The sequence below is a fragment of the Rhyacophila brunnea genome, unplaced genomic scaffold (assembly GCF_057557595.1).
Source record: "Rhyacophila brunnea isolate RB1 unplaced genomic scaffold, BYU_Rbru_1.0 scaffold_1, whole genome shotgun sequence".
Lineage (NCBI taxonomy): Eukaryota > Metazoa > Arthropoda > Insecta > Trichoptera > Rhyacophilidae > Rhyacophila > Rhyacophila brunnea.
The window spans coordinates 36,982,825-37,004,111 of record NW_028232751.1 but is presented as its reverse complement, the minus strand read 5'-3'; the positions used below and the strand labels follow the sequence as shown (position 1 = coordinate 37,004,111).

The 21,287-nt window shown below is 33.3% G+C and overlaps 1 protein-coding gene across 2 annotated transcripts in view; it reads left to right on the top strand.

Moving 5' to 3' along the window:
• path (solute carrier family 36 member pathetic) overlaps positions 1-21,287 on the top strand; it is a 103,188-nt gene that overhangs the window by 66,054 nt on the left and 15,847 nt on the right. For both annotated transcript variants that reach the window (XM_085943647.1, XM_085943653.1), the window contains exon 2: positions 17,243-17,290. In XM_085943647.1, the coding sequence (XP_085799773.1) occupies positions 17,273-17,290 (18 nt within the window). In that variant the 5' untranslated portion in view covers positions 17,243-17,272. The remainder of the gene's footprint in view (positions 1-17,242; positions 17,291-21,287) is intronic.

Here is a 21,287-nt window from a genome sequence, read left to right as displayed (position 1 = left end):
CGTTCAAGAGTTTAAATAAATAGAGAACTGCTGTCTATTTCTATACATAGAATGATGAAATATCCACTTCTTACGTCTACATTGGTTACATTCAACCGAAAGTCTTAACTAGTCGTAGGTATATCAGAATTCGGCGATCGATAACACGCAAGTGTCGTATTACTATAACTGTTTACACCTTACAACGGCTAAGTTAGGGTGTTGAAATTTTGTATTAATTTTTCAACTTGACATGTTTAGTTTAAAATAATTACAAGATAAAAAGAAATTTTTATATACCACGTTTTTAAATTTACTGTTGAATCATATAAACTTGACAATTCTATGTATTAATAATTTAAGACAAATAAGGCAATTGTAAACAAATCATTTATTTGCTATTTTGCAACAAACAAACAAATATACTCGTAGAATACTGAAATATCATTTTGATTTCCATAGTAACCCACGTATATATTAATAATTTAGTTGCTAGGACCACCCCCCTAGCAACCGATAATGGTGTCGAAATAACTTTTCATACAAAAGAGAATTAACTGAAAATGAATTCAATTCTACTTAAAGATGGTTAAGAGTATTAAAAAAATGTATTGGCATCGTGTTCTGATGTATTCTAAAAGTTTCAAATGCCTAGCTAGCCGGGAAGTTAGATAAAACTCGATTGCAAGATTTGTACTGGATAAACAACCACCGGACAAACAAGAATACGAGTTAAGAAAAACGTGGTAAAATACTCAATTACGTACCTAGTTACGATATTATTAGATGGATGGTCTTAAATTATATTCTCAATATCATACGTTTACTATGCACAATATTGCATGCAGTCGTACGTCAGCTACAAAGGTATTGACCTGCAAACTTCGCTTGTATGTGTGGGTTTTAAAAAATACTCATAATCTCATAATTTATTTATTTATTTTATTCTACCTTGCGGAATATAGTAATATATTTTTTCGTTTGTTTTTTTTCTCAAATCTCCTGCTTTTACCAAACAAACCCCGATATCACTATAATTACATTAAGCATAATATTGTTAGAGAGGAGACGTCTCGCCATATTGCCCGGTGCATACGATCAATAATCTCACCAATCCATCAATATATTATTATTACTAGTGGCATGATGGGCATTAGGCCAGTGTGTCGCAAGGATAACTCAGGTGAACAGGTATCTAAAAAATTATCCACTACTACCTGAAAAGTAAAAGATATTTTATGACGAAATGCTTAAAGTATCTTACTTACTACCCATACAGGAGACAGTGACAACGATGACAAAACGATTGTATTTTATTACTATTTTAACTATTTCATCATAAAAATTATTATTTGTAGATTTTGACTAATTAAAGAATATTTTTTGTCATTGAAATGTTTGATAGTTTACCTACTGTCGAAATATTAAAACATTACAGTGTTTAACGCCCACGATGGCCATACTTTGTCTGGCAAATAAACATATTGTTTTTCAATTTGTGTTTGGAGTCATAGTATGGACCTTAAAGTGCGGCCACACCGAAAACAAGTCGCGTGACAACTCGTTAAATTTTACGATAAGCATGATAATTATCGTAAAATTTCTTAAGCAATTATGATAATTATCGTAAAATTTAACGAGTTGTCGCGCGACTTATTGCCGGTGTGGACCAGGCATAATACATTGAGCAAGTGGGTAACATTCATTTGTCGTAAAAAATCTGTTAATATAACCTCCACTCTATATATACTATACTATACTATACTATACTATACTATACTATACTATACTTATACTATACTATACTATACTATACTATACTATACTATACTATACTATACTATACTATACTATACTATACTATACTATACTATACTATACTATACTATACTATACTATACTATACTATACTATACTATACTATACTATACTATACTATACTATACTATACTATACTATACTATACTATACTATACTATACTATACTATACTATACTATACTATACTATACTATACTATACTATACTATACTATACTATACTATACTATACTATACTATACTATACTATACTATACTATACTATACTATACTATACTATACTATACTATACTATACTATACTATACTATACTATACTATACTATACTATACTATACTATACTATACTATACTATACTATACTATACTATACTATACTATACTATACTATACTATACTATACTATACTATACTATACTATACTATACTATACTATACTATACTATACTATACTATACTATACTATACTATACTATACTATACTATACTATACTATACTATACTATACTATACTATACTATACTATACTATACTATACTATACTATACTATACTATACTATACTATACTATACTATACTATACTATACTATACTATACTATACTATACTATACTATACTATACTATACTATACTATACTATACTATACTATACTATACTATACTATACTATACTATACTATACTATACTATACTATACTATACTATACTATACTATACTATACTATACTATACTATACTATACTATACTATACTATACTATACTATACTATACTATACTATACTATACTATACTATACTATACTATACTATACTATACTATACTATACTATACTATACTATACTATACTATACTATACTATACTATACTATACTATACTATACTATACTATACTATACTATACTATACTATACTATACTATACTATACTATACTATACTATACTATACTATACTATACTATACTATACTATACTATACTATACTATACTATACTATACTATACTATACTATACTATACTATACTATACTATACTATACTATACTATACTATACTATACTATACTATACTATACTATACTATACTATACTATACTATACTATACTATACTATACTATACTATACTATACTATACTATACTATACTATACTATACTATACTATACTATACTATACTATACTATACTATACTATACTATACTATACTATACTATACTATACTATACTATACTATACTATACTATACTATACTATACTATACTATACTATACTATACTATACTATACTATACTATACTATACTATACTATACTATACTATACTATACTATACTATACTATACTATACTATACTATACTATACTATACTATACTATACTATACTATACTATACTATACTATACTATACTATACTATACTATACTATACTATACTATACTATACTATACTATACTATACTATACTATACTATACTATACTATACTATACTATACTATACTATACTATACTATACTATACTATACTATACTATACTATACTATACTATACTATACTATACTATACTATACTATACTATACTATACTATACTATACTATACTATACTATACTATACTATACTATACTATACTATACTATACTATACTATACTATACTATACTATACTATACTATACTATACTATACTATACTATACTATACTATACTATACTATACTATACTATACTATACTATACTATACTATACTATACTATACTATACTATACTATACTATACTATACTATACTATACTATACTATACTATACTATACTATACTATACTATACTATACTATACTATACTATACTATACTATACTATACTATACTATACTATACTATACTATACTATACTATACTATACTATACTATACTATACTATACTATACTATACTATACTATACTATACTATACTATACTATACTATACTATACTATACTATACTATACTATACTATACTATACTATACTATACTATACTATACTATACTATACTATACTATACTATACTATACTATACTATACTATACTATACTATACTATACTATACTATACTATACTATACTATACTATACTATACTATACTATACTATACTATACTATACTATACTATACTATACTATACTATACTATACTATACTATACTATACTATACTATACTATACTATACTATACTATACTATACTATACTATACTATACTATACTATACTATACTATACTATACTATACTATACTATACTATACTATACTATACTATACTATACTATACTATACTATACTATACTATACTATACTATACTATACTATACTATACTATACTATACTATACTATACTATACTATACTATACTATACTATACTATACTATACTATACTATACTATACTATACTATACTATACTATACTATACTATACTATACTATACTATACTATACTATACTATACTATACTATACTATACTATACTATACTATACTATACTATACTATACTATACTATACTATACTATACTATACTATACTATACTATACTATACTATACTATACTATACTATACTATACTATACTATACTATACTATACTATACTATACTATACTATACTATACTATACTATACTATACTATACTATACTATACTATACTATACTATACTATACTATACTATACTATACTATACTATACTATACTATACTATACTATACTATACTATACTATACTATACTATACTATACTATACTATACTATACTATACTATACTATACTATACTATACTATACTATACTATACTATACTATACTATACTATACTATACTATACTATACTATACTATACTATACTATACTATACTATACTATACTATACTATACTATACTATACTATACTATACTATACTATACTATACTATACTATACTATACTATACTATACTATACTATACTATACTATACTATACTATACTATACTATACTATACTATACTATACTATACTATACTATACTATACTATACTATACTATACTATACTATACTATACTATACTATACTATACTATACTATACTATACTATACTATACTATACTATACTATACTATACTATACTATACTATACTATACTATACTATACTATACTATACTATACTATACTATACTATACTATACTATACTATACTATACTATACTATACTATACTATACTATACTATACTATACTATACTATACTATACTATACTATACTATACTATACTATACTATACTATACTATACTATACTATACTATACTATACTATACTATACTATACTATACTATACTATACTATACTATACTATACTATACTATACTATACTATACTATACTATACTATACTATACTATACTATACTATACTATACTATACTATACTATACTATACTATACTATACTATACTATACTATACTATACTATACTATACTATACTATACTATACTATACTATACTATACTATACTATACTATACTATACTATACTATACTATACTATACTATACTATACTATACTATACTATACTATACTATACTATACTATACTATACTATACTATACTATACTATACTATACTATACTATACTATACTATACTATACTATACTATACTATACTATACTATACTATACTATACTATACTATACTATACTATACTATACTATACTATACTATACTATACTATACTATACTATACTATACTATACTATACTATACTATACTATACTATACTATACTATACTATACTATACTATACTATACTATACTATACTATACTATACTATACTATACTATACTATACTATACTATACTATACTATACTATACTATACTATACTATACTATACTATACTATACTATACTATACTATACTATACTATACTATACTATACTATACTATACTATACTATACTATACTATACTATACTATACTATACTATACTATACTATACTATACTATACTATACTATACTATACTATACTATACTATACTATACTATACTATACTATACTATACTATACTATACTATACTATACTATACTATACTATACTATACTATACTATACTATACTATACTATACTATACTATACTATACTATACTATACTATACTATACTATACTATACTATACTATACTATACTATACTATACTATACTATACTATACTATACTATACTATACTATACTATACTATACTATACTATACTATACTATACTATACTATACTATACTATACTATACTATACTATACTATACTATACTATACTATACTATACTATACTATACTATACTATACTATACTATACTATACTATACTATACTATACTATACTATACTATACTATACTATACTATACTATACTATACTATACTATACTATACTATACTATACTATACTATACTATACTATACTATACTATACTATACTATACTATACTATACTATACTATACTATACTATACTATACTATACTATACTATACTATACTATACTATACTATACTATACTATACTATACTATACTATACTATACTATACTATACTATACTATACTATACTATACTATACTATACTATACTATACTATACTATACTATACTATACTATATATATATATGATGTCTCAGGATCGAACATGATGAAGTAAGTACAGTGTCCCAAAACCCTAATTAGTTTGAAAGTGTGTCGCTAACTCAAGAAGGCTTATAAACACTGGCCTAGGTTACTAAACTTGGTCTTGCAATAGTAACCCTGTATCATGGCCCCCACATCTTGAAGCGGGCCTTCAGGCTAGGTTCTTTAGCGGGCTCTTCTACCTATCGCTATGCTTAAAGGCAGTGTGACGCTCTACCTACACTCTACATTGGTGCTTTCTAAGTGTTGTTTAAGTTAAAATTAACGGTATTCAATATATTATTAGCGATTTTTGTATTTAAATGCATCGTCTTGAATTGTGGAGTTATAATATATCAATAATCAAAAATGATATTGCACCATCACGTAATTATTTAAAAAAAATAATGGTCAAAAAGTAAAGCAGCCCGCATATTACTTCTTTTTTTTTACTATTCGAGCAAATTTGTGATGTATGTTTATCTCAGTTATCTGGTCTACCCGCCACGCCGGGCCCCCTTTGATCCCGGGCTCCCAGGCTAGAGCCCTGTCAGCCCCCCCCCCCCCTTGTGGGGGTCATGCCCTGTATACAATAATTGTTATTTATGTCTGCAGAGGTACGAGGGTGGGTCAATAAGTCCTTAGAAAAAAGCATTAAAACAGTTTTTATTTTTGTATTTTTTTTTTATTTCTCAACATAAATCTCCTTGGAGCTCAATACACTTGGTTAGACGTTTCTCAATTTTTTTTAAACCGTCAGAAAAATAAGTTTTCGGAAGGTCCTCAAAATAAGCATTTGTCCGATCGATGACTTCTTCATTTGAAAAAAAACGTTGTCCACTTAGCCATTTTTTTAAGTTTGGGAAAAGGAAAAAGTCACTGGGGGCTAAATCTGGCGAATACGGTGGGTGGTCGACCAATTCGAACTTCAATTCTTCAATTTTAGCCATTGATCGTAAACATGTGTGAACACGGGCATTGTCCTGATGAAAGAGGATTTTTTTCCTGTTTAAATGAGGCCGTTTTTCTTCAATTTTGTTTTTTAGCTGGTCCAATAAAGATGCATAATAATCCCCTGTTATTGTTTTTCCTTTTTCCAAATAGTCAACGAAAATAATTTCACGTGCATCCCAAAATACAGTAGCCATAACCTTACCAGCTGATTTTACGGTTTTCGCCTTCTTTGGACATGGTTTGTCTTCGCAATCCACTGCTTTGACTGTTCTTTCGTCTCGGGAGTATAGTGGTGTATCCATGTTTCATCTACAGTCACAAAGCGACGAAAAAATTCATCCGGATTGCGTTGCATGAGCGACAACAGGGCTTTAGAGGCCACCACCCTATTGCGTTTATTGTCGACTGTGAGCAAACGCGGCACCCATCTTGCAGAAATATTTTTCATGCCCAATTTGTCATGTAAAATAGAAATGACGCTACCTTTTGAGATCCCTGTAACCTCAATTATCTCACTCAACTTTAATCTTCGGTCACTTAACACCATATCGTGGATTTTATTGATCATTTCTGGTGTAGTCACCTCTACAGGACGTCCTGAGCGTGGTTCATCCTTTGTTGATGTACGACCACGTTTAAATTCATTTAACCAGTTATAAATAGTTGCAAGTGAAGGAGCAGATATGCCGTGAACTAAATCCAACTCATTTTTTATTTCCTTTGCTGTTAACCCTTTTATATTAAAATGTTTAATAACAGCTCTAAACTCAATTTTCTCCATTTTTGTAAACAAGCAAATTTTTTTTTTACACACAACAACCCGACCAATCTGATTGAAACTTCGCAGCATACTGAATCAGTAGTGCCGCTGCATGAAAACAAACCGCTTACAGTACTAGTCGCGCCACCTGTCGGCTTTTCTAAGGACTTATTGACCCACCCTCGTATTATCTTCGTCTTCCTCTCTCGTTTAGTCTTTAATTGTTCATATAATCAATTATAATTACAATTATATTTGAACTCGTCTTGGAAACCAAGTCTTTCATCCAAGCCATCAAATGCCGACTTGGTTTCAGTGATTGCCGCATAATTTAAAGTACAATTAAGAATTATTGTGGTTTATATCATGGGTGGCCAACCTTTTAAGCAGCCGGGCCAGATTCTAAAAATGAGATTTCCTACCGGGCCGCACAACCGATTTTTTTAATACATAACAAAAAATAAATATATATATTAAGTATATAATATATTAATAAAATAAAACAAAAATGAGAATCAAACATATTTATTTAATTAGACTTTTTTTTAGATAATAAAAAATAAACAAAATATAAAAATTATACATTCTAGTGATAAGTTTGATTTGTGTGGCAGAACTAAGTGCATCAATATAGATATCGAGTGAGGTTGTTCCTACACGCACAGTTTTCCAAATGCACATCAGTGATTCGTGTTCTCACTCGGGATTTGATATGCTTCATCCGACTAAAAAGCTGTTCACACGTGTAAGTGTTTCCAAATCGCGAAGTAATCATTAGAGCATGTTTATAAAATGCAGGATATTTCTCCTTGTCCAAATATGTTTTGTAAAACTCTTCCATACCAACCGGATGGAATTTATCCTTTAACTGTCCATCGCAACATATTTCACCATCTATCATTTGTAAATTTCCCGGTAATAAATTCACGTCTACGGAGAATGGCGTTACAAATGCAGCAAAAAGCACACGGTGCTGTTAAAAATCTTGAGCCAATATCGAATCTCAATTTGCGAAATTAGCACATCTAGCTGCAGCATTTGATATTATTTTTATTTTCTCACTGCTCCACGGGCCACAAGTTGACACTAGCGGGCCGCGGTTTGGCCACCCATGGTATATATAATATTATAACTTGTACCTATAGAAATGGATTGGTTCACAGATTTTAAACGTAATGATATAATAATTTTTGTGTAACAAACGCCTAATAAATAGTAACTAAAGAGGTTCTTTTATTATGTTATTTTAGTTATGAAAAATATTCAAGTTTTTAGTTCGAAAATTTGTTTTATTTGAAAAAATGTAAGCGCGAAATCGTAGGTGTGTTTTAATAGGTTACTTACATTTTTTATTATTTCCTAGTTCCAATTTAATGTGAGCAATGGTACAGAATTTCTTTAATCAAATTTGTAAATTTTGGGCAGATGCTCTGATACCTACTGCTGGTCTGGTTCCAAATAAAATTTATTTCGACATTATGATTTTAATAACCAACTAATATAATAAGTAGGTATATATCTCTATATTATTAGAATACAATATATTTAATTAGTTATTCTTCAATTTGTGTATGTATCCCATGGGGTACCTACGCGTACTCCACTTTGTAGACCACTGCTGTATGGTATTTTGTATTCTTACGTGCAGCTGTCGTCAGCAGAAATTACGATAATTTCGCTAGTAATGAACATTCTATCTATAAGACATACCAAAACTAAATGTAGAATTATATTTTATATTATGAAGAGTATCTCTCGGATTCAGAATTATTATAAACTGTAAAATATGTGTCGACTGTAAACTATCGAACATAGTTTCAACAAACTTGATTTAATAAAAATCCTTTTCTAATTAATGTATTATATGAATTAAGTATTTGATCAGATAAGATTTAGTCAAAGATGAAGGAATGAAAATAAACAGTGTAATGTTGCAGAATTTTATAGTCTGCACTGCTTACCGCTTGGCGTAGTCATTAAGTCAAGATATTTCTGTGTTGTACTATTTTTAAGATTCCAGCTACTTACTCACTTTACTGTCCCAGTGTCTGAAGATTTAATCATTCTCTATTTCGTTACTCCACGTTTCAAACCCACTATTTTCAAGCAAACGAATAACTGAATACATTAATTCTGGTCTTGAACTTGAATACCGGATTGAGTTATTCATTATATTCTTAATTCAATAAAAGTATACTTACAACTTCTAATCTTATCCGAAATTAGACTTTCGTCGTCTTTTTAGACACTGTGTAAGTTTCTATATCATTCTAAAAATGTAGGTATGCTATTATGAGTCTGTCTTTTGGTCTATTAATGCATACCGTCATCTATGTCTATGTGATACGACAATTTAAAACAGCGTCTAAATTGCTCTGACATAAAAGCTCTCTGATATCAATCTTTATAATTATAAGTAATGAAACAATACCATTTTTGAAAAACCCAAAGTGGAGAAATTTTGAAAGAAATACTTATGTTTTTTAATTATTACAACGTTTTTCTTAGCTTGTATTCTTATTTGTCCGGTGGTTCTTTGTCTGGTACAAATCTTGCAATCGATTATTAACTAACTTCCCGACTAGCTAGACATTTGAAACTTTTAGAATATATCAGAACACGATGCCAATGAATTTTTTAACACTTTTAGCCATCTTTAAGTAGAATTGAATTCATTTTCAGTTAATTCTGTTTTGTATGAAAAGTTATTTCGACACCATTATTGGTTGCTAGGAGTGTGGGGTCCTAGCAACTAAATTATTAATAAAGTTATGAAAATAAAACAAGATTTACTATTAGTATAATAATTATAGTTCACCTTATTTTCGACAAAAAATGGTCTGAGTTGCACATTTTTATTACAGTGTTATTAAAACACTGGGTAGGTACATATGTCTAATATATTATTTTTAAAACAAATGCCATCCTTATATTGGTGTAAGAAGGCTAGCAATATATTATTTTTCTTCGAGGAGCACTTTCATTATCATTCTATTTCACCATGCGCTTATCAAAAATGTCTGTTGCAATAATATAACCTTGACTGATTACATGCGTGCCATTCATGCTTTTATCGATGTCAATGTCAATGTCTACGTCTACAGTGACTGCTACAGTTATTCAAGTATCAATTATTATTATTATATACGTAACCCTTATTATATAATGTTTGAGGCTTTCATGGTTGTTTTTTATCGTAGTATATTCTTGGGTTTTCACCGTGTCTCCTTCATAAAACTATAATGTTTGAGGCTTTCACGGTTGTTTTTTATCGTAGTATATTCTTGGGTTTTCACCGTGTCTCATCATAAAACATATCTCTTGATAATGGCCTCTGCAACGAGCCCGAAACGTCGAGTAAAGAAGGAAGAAGGAGACACGGTGAAAACCCAAGAATATACTACGGTAACCCTTATTACTTATTACTCAGTTATTAGTTATTTTATTACTTATAATCAGTTATCATTATCAATATCATTTATCAATGTTATCATATCATCATAAATTCATAAAGAAATGTAAAACCGTTATTAAGTTATCAATCATAAGATTCATAAGTAATAATGATCGGTGACCATAATAATGAAGAATAATTGTACTTTACGTTATTGCAACCTATCTCATATCAGTCATATCACTGTGCTTATGTTTAAAAAATGCTTTTGACGAACGGTTTTTATTGCTGATTTATGTGTTGTCTTAGGCATAAAGTCCACCAAAAAAGCGCTCGACGCGCTCACTACTGAGTAGGCCCCCTCCCACCCGCGCATTACCCTTCACCTATGTAATAAGGGGCTCAAGCAGCACAAAATAATTATTATTATCAGCGTCTCTCATAACAGTCATAACAAAGCAATAAAAATATTATTAAATTTCTCGGGGCTTGTAATTAAAATCGGACACGCAATAACTAAACAAAGAGTTCGCTGTTCTTAAATAATGGCTTCTCGCCCGTCGCATCGACGACGCTTCGAGGAGCGTGATTTTGCTCGCCGTTTTCAATGAATGGATACGTTGTATGTTCGTTCATTCGTATCGCCGAGAAGCCAAAAAACGATGACTCATGGGGCGGGCGCGCATAATGCGTCGTCAAATCCAGTGGGCGCTGGCGTATTTGATTACGTTGTATTTTCGTTGATTTACGCGCCACACTTGCTGCGTTAAGTGGGTTTTACGCCTTAGGTACAGTTGTCTTATCTGTTTGATAGTTGGTTTGGTTGTTTGAAGTTGTACCAATTCTTGGCGATCCTGGTTTATAAATGAGTGAATTTTTGTATCGGGCTTGCAAAAAATGCATAGTTATTCAGGATGTCATTTTCAATTTGGACAAACTGATTTTCTATCCTTCCTAAAAGGTTAGTGTTTACTAGCAACAAAAAGAACACGTTGTCTATTTGGCCACATGCATAATGTAAGGCATTTAGCAAAATTACATCTCCCTTTGCGATGACATGATTAGTTGAAATGGATTTGACTCTGTTTGAAAATAAACTGTCTGGGTTTATCCACTATTGAAAATTAGTCCTATACTTAGTAGATTTTTTAAGCGATTTGGTGTTGAATTTGGATAGATCACACGTTGTCAAGCACTCTTTAGAGAGAGATCTAGCCTAGGTAGTAAAAAATATTTTTTGGAGTTATAACTACTTTTGAAAAGTACTTGTTATTGTTTATTTGGGCGACGAAGGGTTGCGTAACTAATTAAATAATGTTATCTAGATAAAGCATTCATACTTCATCATAATTCTTTCCTCTGCAATTTTTGGTTGGGAACCTCCAGAACTGATTCCATTCCAGACTTTTCAAATATTTTGATCAATACACCCTCCTTCACCCGCCGTGTCTGTACAGCGGTGGATTATGCACGACCGCCTTCCACAGCGCTGTATTGCGACAGAATGAATATTTAATTGCTCACATTTCGTCTCGAACGGAGCCGCATGGGACCGATTATTTGCAACCACGCACCTCGGTGCTTAAGACTGACTCTAGAAAGAAAGTGTGAACGTGAGGTCCAGCTCTGCTGGCCGTCGGCGTGACGCGCCCTGTGTACCCGCGAAGCTTGGCGGCGAAGTTGCCATGGCCGGTGAGGAACTGGCTAGTCCAGTGCGACTGCGACGGTTGAAGTCTCCGCGTTTGGTGCCTGCAGAATACGTCTGGAAAAAAACGATAAGTGTGCCGCCCCTTGGGGGAAGCCGTCCACATCGACTGGCATGCCGCAAATGCGGTCTTGTAGACTAGCTCGCTTACAGTTTTCCTGTAAGGTACGTCCTCGGATCTCGGCGGTGGTGAGGGACACCGGCCAGTGTGGTGCTGACCCGCCTTAAGAGGAGGGTGATCGCTCCTCTTGTTTTGACGTGCAGATCGAGGGGTAGCACCCCCGCGAGCACGGCAAGCGCGTCTGTGGAGGTAGTACGGTAGGCTTTAGTAAGCGAGATCAGCGCCGTCCGCTGCCCGTTTAATAATAATACGCGACGCACGTTTACTAATGGGTTGACTCGGGAATGCCAAATGCTGGAGGCATGAAAATTGCGCCGTAAGCAACCTTAAGGGCTCTAGGTCTAAGTCCCCAATTGTTACCCGCCATTCGGGCCATCTTCTGAAAGGCCATGTTGGCCTTGGAGACGGCCTGTCTACCGAAGCTTCGCGAGAACCAGGGGCCACCACGCGGTGTCGCAAAGTGTCGGAAGCGAATCGCATCCTTTCCGGGTCTAAACCCAAATTGTCTCCGCGAGATTAGACAGTTTTCCGACAGGTGGGACTCAATCCTGCTGTTGATGCAAGCAAACAAAATCACTAGTTTGGACATGGTAGCGGCAGCGGATCGCGGAGTGTTCAAAGGGAGCAGCGCGTGGACGCAAAGCTGCTGGAATCTATCGTTATCAATGTCGAGCGTCTCGTCATCCTGCGGGACTAGAACGTCCAGCAGGACAGTGGCGACCTCCTCGCAGCTACCGGTGAACGACCCGTCGGGGCGCCGTATCGCCGACGTAACTCTGCCGGGCCGTGGGCTCAGCTTCATCACGCGGTAGGGGAAGCCCCACGGGTCGTGCCCGCCCATTTCGGTGACAAAGTCTCTCCAGTGCTTTTACTTAACCTTGTTTATTGCCTTTTTTATTTTAAGTCTGGCGGTCCTTTGATTGACCGCGAGCGGGTGGTCCGGCGGCAGCCGATCCCCAGACGCTCTTCTCATCGCTTGTAGGGTCCTTCTGGCCATTCTCAACTTGTTTCTGAGCATTGTCGGTCTCGGATTCCACCAGGGTGCGAGGTCGGATGGCCTCCGGGTCGTCCTTTCGACGGTGCCCTGCGCCATTCTGATCACGAGATTTGTGAGGTCCTCGGCCGCCGCGTGTATGTCTCCGGATGGAGGGCGCGAGGCCATCCTGTCGAGTCCTTCGGTGAACACAGTCAAAGCGTTCCCAGTCATTCATCATCCTGAAGCGCTTCGGCAGGGTCCCCCTCTCGGGCAAGGTGGGGGGCTTGCGGCCCCTCTCAGTTTCATAGGCGAACGTGTGGACCTTCCAGTGAATCACAGTGACGTCTATGTGCGATTCACCATTAACGGCAGAGAACGGGGCCGGACCCTGTGGGTCATTCAGGACCGCCATATCGTGAATCGCCACCAATTCCTCAAGGAGTGCTTGTTTGTCGATGGTAGGCCTGGGTCCCCGAGGGGCCCAGAGCCACGATTGCACGTTGACATCCGCCCCCACGATCGTCCGTTTGCCGCGTCATGCAACCAGGATCTTTTCGAACTGCTCGACGCACTCCACTGTACCGTATTTGAAGTACGAAGAGACCGCCACGACGGAGTTCTGTGATCGGTCGGTGACCTCAGCCACGGCAAAGAGCTCGCTCGACAAATGGGAAAGGTGCAGTACCATTAGTGCGGGATTCGCAACAAAGATACAGGCCATGGAGCCCAGGCCGTGATGTATCACCCGTCCTCCGCTGAAGCCCTTGTTGGGGCCAAAGGAGTTAGGTTCTTGCATCAGGACCACGTCGAGCTCCATTTCCCGCACCTTGCTGATCAGCTCCGCCGTTGTAGCCCTCCCCTTGCCCACGTTTAACTGCCTGAATCGGATCATTGCGCCAAATAAGCTACGCTACGCGCAAGGCAATCCGGGTCGGTTGCTGCGTGCTATCATCTTCAAGTGTCCTGTGATTCAGTTCAACCATCAATTTTATTTATTTGTAGGTACTGCGCAGAAGACCGTTGCGCATGTCAGGCTTCAAAATTTGGAAAATGAAGTAGGTCTTAGACTATAGAGAGACTAGTAGGTACATTATAATATCTGATATAAGATAATAATTTATGTACATACGTATATTAATTATTGCGCCTTTATTTGATCATTTTAAGTGCCGTATTTATTAATTGCTCTTATCAGATATCGTGACAATGGAATATGTTATCTGTACCATAAAATGAAATATTTTATGAATTCGAAGAGATTAAATAGGTACCTAATAATAGATTAAAAAACATGTTTAATCCGTTCTCATTATCTAGTATACTTCCTACAATGTAGGGATATCTACGTCTTCTATCTTACCTGTTAGGATGTAGTTGTAGATGTCTGAAAATTACAACGAACTTAAGAGTGTTATAATATCATACGTTACCAGTTAACACATCTCCATAGTGTAACAATCGCAATATAAAAAAATAACTTTTTTATTCAATTTACGACCCATTGTTCCATTACTATTTAACAGTATACCTACCTGATTTGGGTGATGGGTGAAAATATTTTTTTTATGTTATCAACTTTCACACCTAAAATTTGGAACCAGAGAACCAGTGTTGTATGTGACGATCTCGCACATCTACTAGCGACACTCGCGTCTCGAAACGTCAAAATAACATACTCTGGCCAGACGCCATTACGCATATATGTCATCAGACGCTGAAACAGCGATTATTATGTATTGACATGGCCCCCATAAGGACTGGGGGGGGGGTGACAGGCCTCTAGTCTGGGGCCCGGGGTTGTGAGTCGACCAGAAAGTGAGAGAAACCCACATAACAAATTTGCTTTAATAGAATAAAAGCTGTTAATATTTAAAATTATATGGTTGTACGATACAATTCTTAATTGTGTATTGATACTTGACACCTCCATAATTCAAATACTTAGATGCATTAAAATATATTTAAAAAATACACTAAATATACACATTTACATAATAAATATACATATTTGAAAAACGCTACTGTAGAGCGTCACACTGCCTTTATCATTAGCGATAGATAGGGGAGGGCGCCAAAGATCCACATCAATTTTGTTGTTGGTGTGACTTGAATTTTTTTTTCGTGTTTAGTTTCATTTTTTATGTTTTAGTACTATAATGGAGACCTAATACTTAAAATAAAATTTACGGTGCAGTGCGTAAGGCGCTGGCCTTCCATCCGGGAGCTCTGGGCTCGATACCCAGTGAGGACGCAATATTTATGTGATTTTCTGAAAGCCTAGGTGTTTTTGATTGTTCAAAGTTACTAACAACCATCTTGTGACATGGTTATAAGTTACATTTTGCGTGTATGTCACACAATACTATACCTATCGATGGCTTAAGTCACTTAGTGCAAAGATATTGTATGTCCCGTTTTCGTATAATTGATTTAACATAGACGAAACGTTCGTCTGCATCGTATCTTTATGCTGTAAAAGTATTGTACTTCCAAATAGGATATTGGAGAAGGTATTGTATCATTCTCATGCACATCAAATTTTTAAATTCGATTTTCTCAAAACATAGAAAACTGGACATACATACAATATTTATACTCTAAAGTCTAAACCTAAACCATCGATATATTAGTATCTCAGTGAAAGATTTTTTGAATCAGTCTAACCAAACCACTAGTGTACAAGATAACAATGTTGGTATTGCGATTAATTGTGGTGATTGGAAACAATCTTATTACCCAAGTATATAATATTTTTCATATTATATTTTGCGTCTATATCACACGACACGATATAAATCTCAGTGAAAGATTTTTTGAATCAGTCACCACTAGTCGTTATTTTTTAATGTAACAGTTTATTAATATTTTATATTTTTTTTTCAGATACGCAAGTGAAAAGAAAACTGCATAGCCATGGTTGTAGTTGACAGTGTAAGTAATAATTATATGTATATATTTACACTTAGTAATAGTATAATATCTTATAATTAACTCGTTTCATCCATAATATTCATTCATTGTTACGTCCTGTAAGTCGAATATTATGAATTACCACTAATCGGCATTATCCGTTTCTCTTGACCGCAAAAAGCGTAATTAGTACTTGTGGATAGGATTACAATATTGAGATTTTGAAATTATTTTTCATGATCCCGAGCATTACCGTTTGCACATTTATTTCAATTATTGTGAAATACATATAAGTAACTTTTGTTAATTAACGAAAAAATTAATATGTAAGTATACGTAATATCCCACGTTTAGTGACGTATTTTTTATTATCTATGTGAATTATCTTATATGATCCTGCAATCACGATAAATTGACTGGTGTCCAGAATAGTTTAAAAATAGAAAAAACAATGCTTTTTTTTAATATAAACTACCTGCATACTTTGAAACTATAAATGATTCGATATAATTGTCTAATTAATATTAGTAAAATCATTGTATACTGAGTTGCATTGATGTTATTATCATATTATATTTTAGATATGCCAATGAAAACCATTCAGAATCTCGGTAATCCAGAAAATTTTAATCCCGGGATACCGGGATTGCAAACCCTAATATTGTGGTAAAGCATTTGAGTTTGTTTTTCGCACTTCAATTTATAAATCGTAATTTGAAGTCTTGGTTCTATGTATCTACTGGAGACGTTAATATTTTATTCTATATCAATAGTATATTCCGATATACCGACCGGTAAATAGTATTCGTTCTTTTCACTATTAAAAATTTTCAATATTTTTCAATATTAAAAAATTAAAGGAATTTATTTTTCGGCGTGCCGTTGAAAACTTTTAGCGTGCCAAGTTGGGCACGCGTGCCATCTATTTGCCGTCGCTGTCTTAGAACCAAATTTGTATACATTTTGGACTTACCCGATTCGTATTAGTTGAGCAGTAGGTGCGAGTACCTGTTATTTGATAAACTTTCGTTATGGTCCAAAGTTTTGAAGCAGGGTAGTTTATGGTCTGACTGCCATAAAACCCAAGTTAAAAAAAAACCGCGTCGACTGTCCCCAAACATTGAAAGGACATTAACGTGACAAACTAAAATTCATTATTATTATGATACAGACCTAACTATTGAAAATAGCACATTCTTTAGGGCTTGCGCAGACAGAGAGCGGTCGGAGTTCTGCGTTCAACCGACCGTTGACCGCTAGCGTTCAGGGACAGCAGACAGGTGGCGGTCAACAATGTGCGTTCCATTTGTATACAAACGTTGTAGTGACACAGGCGCTGCATAATGCGAGACCGCTATATTCCGACTGCGAGTGGAAGTGAGAAAGCACCGCTGTTGCGTACTCACTCCCCCGTGTGGTTTCGCTCTATGTTGTTTGACTGCTCAAATTCCTATGACGGGACTGGACGGGAGGTACGGCGTTCTTTGTAATTCCGGGAATAGAACTCTAGAACGCTAGCGTTCCAATTGACCGGCGCGGTCTGACCGCCGGCTGTGTACCCATACAGTATGAAGTCCATACAGTACAAAGAACGCCGAACTCCGAACGCGGAACGCAGACCGCCTGACCGCTCTCTGTCTGCGCAAGCCCTTAACACGTGTTTAAGTTTATTCCACATTTCCCCCCACTCGAGATCTCTAGCCTGTTATACCACACCCACTAGGGTAAGCCAGTTCTCATTAATTTTGTGTTCACTGACTCATCATTTTAAGCGTATTATTTTCTAGCCATATTTTAAGAACTGGCAAATCCAAGGAGTGTATATTTGTTATAGGTAAATGTGTATAGGCGTTATGTATTTTATTATCTCACTCCCATCAATATTATGCATAAGGTACCTACGTGTCAACGTTGTCAACGCGTATATTATGTAGATTGTAGATAATAAATGTACCTAACATATTATGTTTGTATTCTAGTATGTAATAGGCAGCTACAGAACAGATTAATAAATATAAATGTAAAAGGCATCGCCATGGACCAAAGTTTTGAAGCAGGGTAGTTTATGGCGCGACCGCCCTAAAACCCACGTAAAAAAACCGCGTCGACGAGAATAATTCTCAAAGATTTAAAGTGCATATTTTGATACAGATGTAACTAGGGATCCCGGACTATTTTCGATAACTATGAATCCCGGGATTGGTAAACATAATCCGGAAACCTTCGGGATTGATTTTTTTTATCAATTTTTATGGAAAATAAAATAAAAACGAAAATATAACAGAAAAAATACTTTTAATAACATATAACTACATTAGAAATAAACTGAGTTTGATTTACTCATGTGTTGCCAATTCATTTTATTTTTTCACATAAATTAATAATAATTACAAGATAAAAAGCACTTTTATATACCACGTTTTTAAATTTTCTGTTGAATCATATAAACTTGACAATTCTATGTATTAATAAAAACTTTTTATTGTACTTGATAGAAATACTGAATAAAAATATAGAATAGGTACTGAAATGTCATTTTGAGATTTCATATTGATTTCCATAGTAATGCACGTATATATTAACAATTTAGTTGTTAGGACCCCTTTAGCAACCAACAATAATAACTTTCCATACAAAACGGAATTAACTGAAACTGAATTCAATTCTGCTTAAAAATGGTTAAAAGTATTAAAAGAATGCATTGTCGTCGTGTTCTGATATATTCTAAAAGTTTCAAATGTCTAGCCGTAGTTCTAGTCGGGAAGTTAGTTAAAAATCTTCAATCGTCCAACACAAATCTTGGACAAACAAGAAAAAATTTATTCCGGACAAACAGGGACAAACAAGAATACACGAGCTAATAAAAACGTGGTAAAAATGAGAAAGATTGGAAAAAAACAATGCTTCGCACTTCTAACAAAGTGATTCCACCAGTTTCATATTTAGCTGACTAATTAAATTTATGAAGCGGAAAGGTCATAAACCATGCTTTACTTATTTTAAATCTCGCTAACCCATTCATTATGTCGTTACTATCAGAAATAGCAATCTAATATAATATAATATGTATACACATAAATCAAAAAATTTATGAGTTTATCCCATATTTTTCCACACTCGAGATCTCTAGCCTGTTATACGTCACTCAGTATGATAAGCCAGTTCCAGGGAACACAGTGCTGCGCCCTGTTCCCATTAATTTTGTGTTCCCTGTAGACAGTTATATACCTAGGTATAATATACTTGTTATTCATAATACTATGATGATACATATTATAAATTCGACAAATATTGGTGCAATAGTCTCTTTCTAAGAATAATATATAATTTTTTTTGAGTCGGCCGAATTCTATTGATTTTTTTATATCCCTTATTTGAAATAGTATATTTTTTAACTTTAATCTGACATACTTATCTTCTTCGTAAAATTAATGATGATTTTTTTGCAATTTTATTCTGTACCCACTATTTTTAGAATAGAAACCCATATGCTTTGTGTTACCTTGTAGCAAAACCAGGCTTGCGGAAAACGATGTAGGTAGGTACTGACATAATAATATTTATCATTAGTTTGTCAGGAACGTCCGACGCTCCCAGGGAATACAAATTACAAAAATTCTGTTATACCCAATATAAATAGACGATCAACTATGTTTTTAGACTGCCAGCGTTTTAATGGTCCTAAAAATTTAATACATTTTGCGGGTATTTTTGACCGCCGCAACAGCGTTATTGTGGCAACTGGTGGGGCGGTGTGGATCGACCCTTATATTTAGTAGCGCCTCTTTTGTTTTGATCATTAAGGTTATATTGGAGACGAGATGTGACTAAGGAATAATGATATACACATTTTATTTGATTCATAACACATACGCGATCTTATTAGGTAACACTGAGTGAGATATTTTAATAATATATTATACTTACGTATTTACGACCACGATGGCCGAGCGGTTACGCGTCAGTCTTTTAATGTTTTGGGTCCCGGGCAGCGTTGCCAACTTGGCGTTTTTCTTGC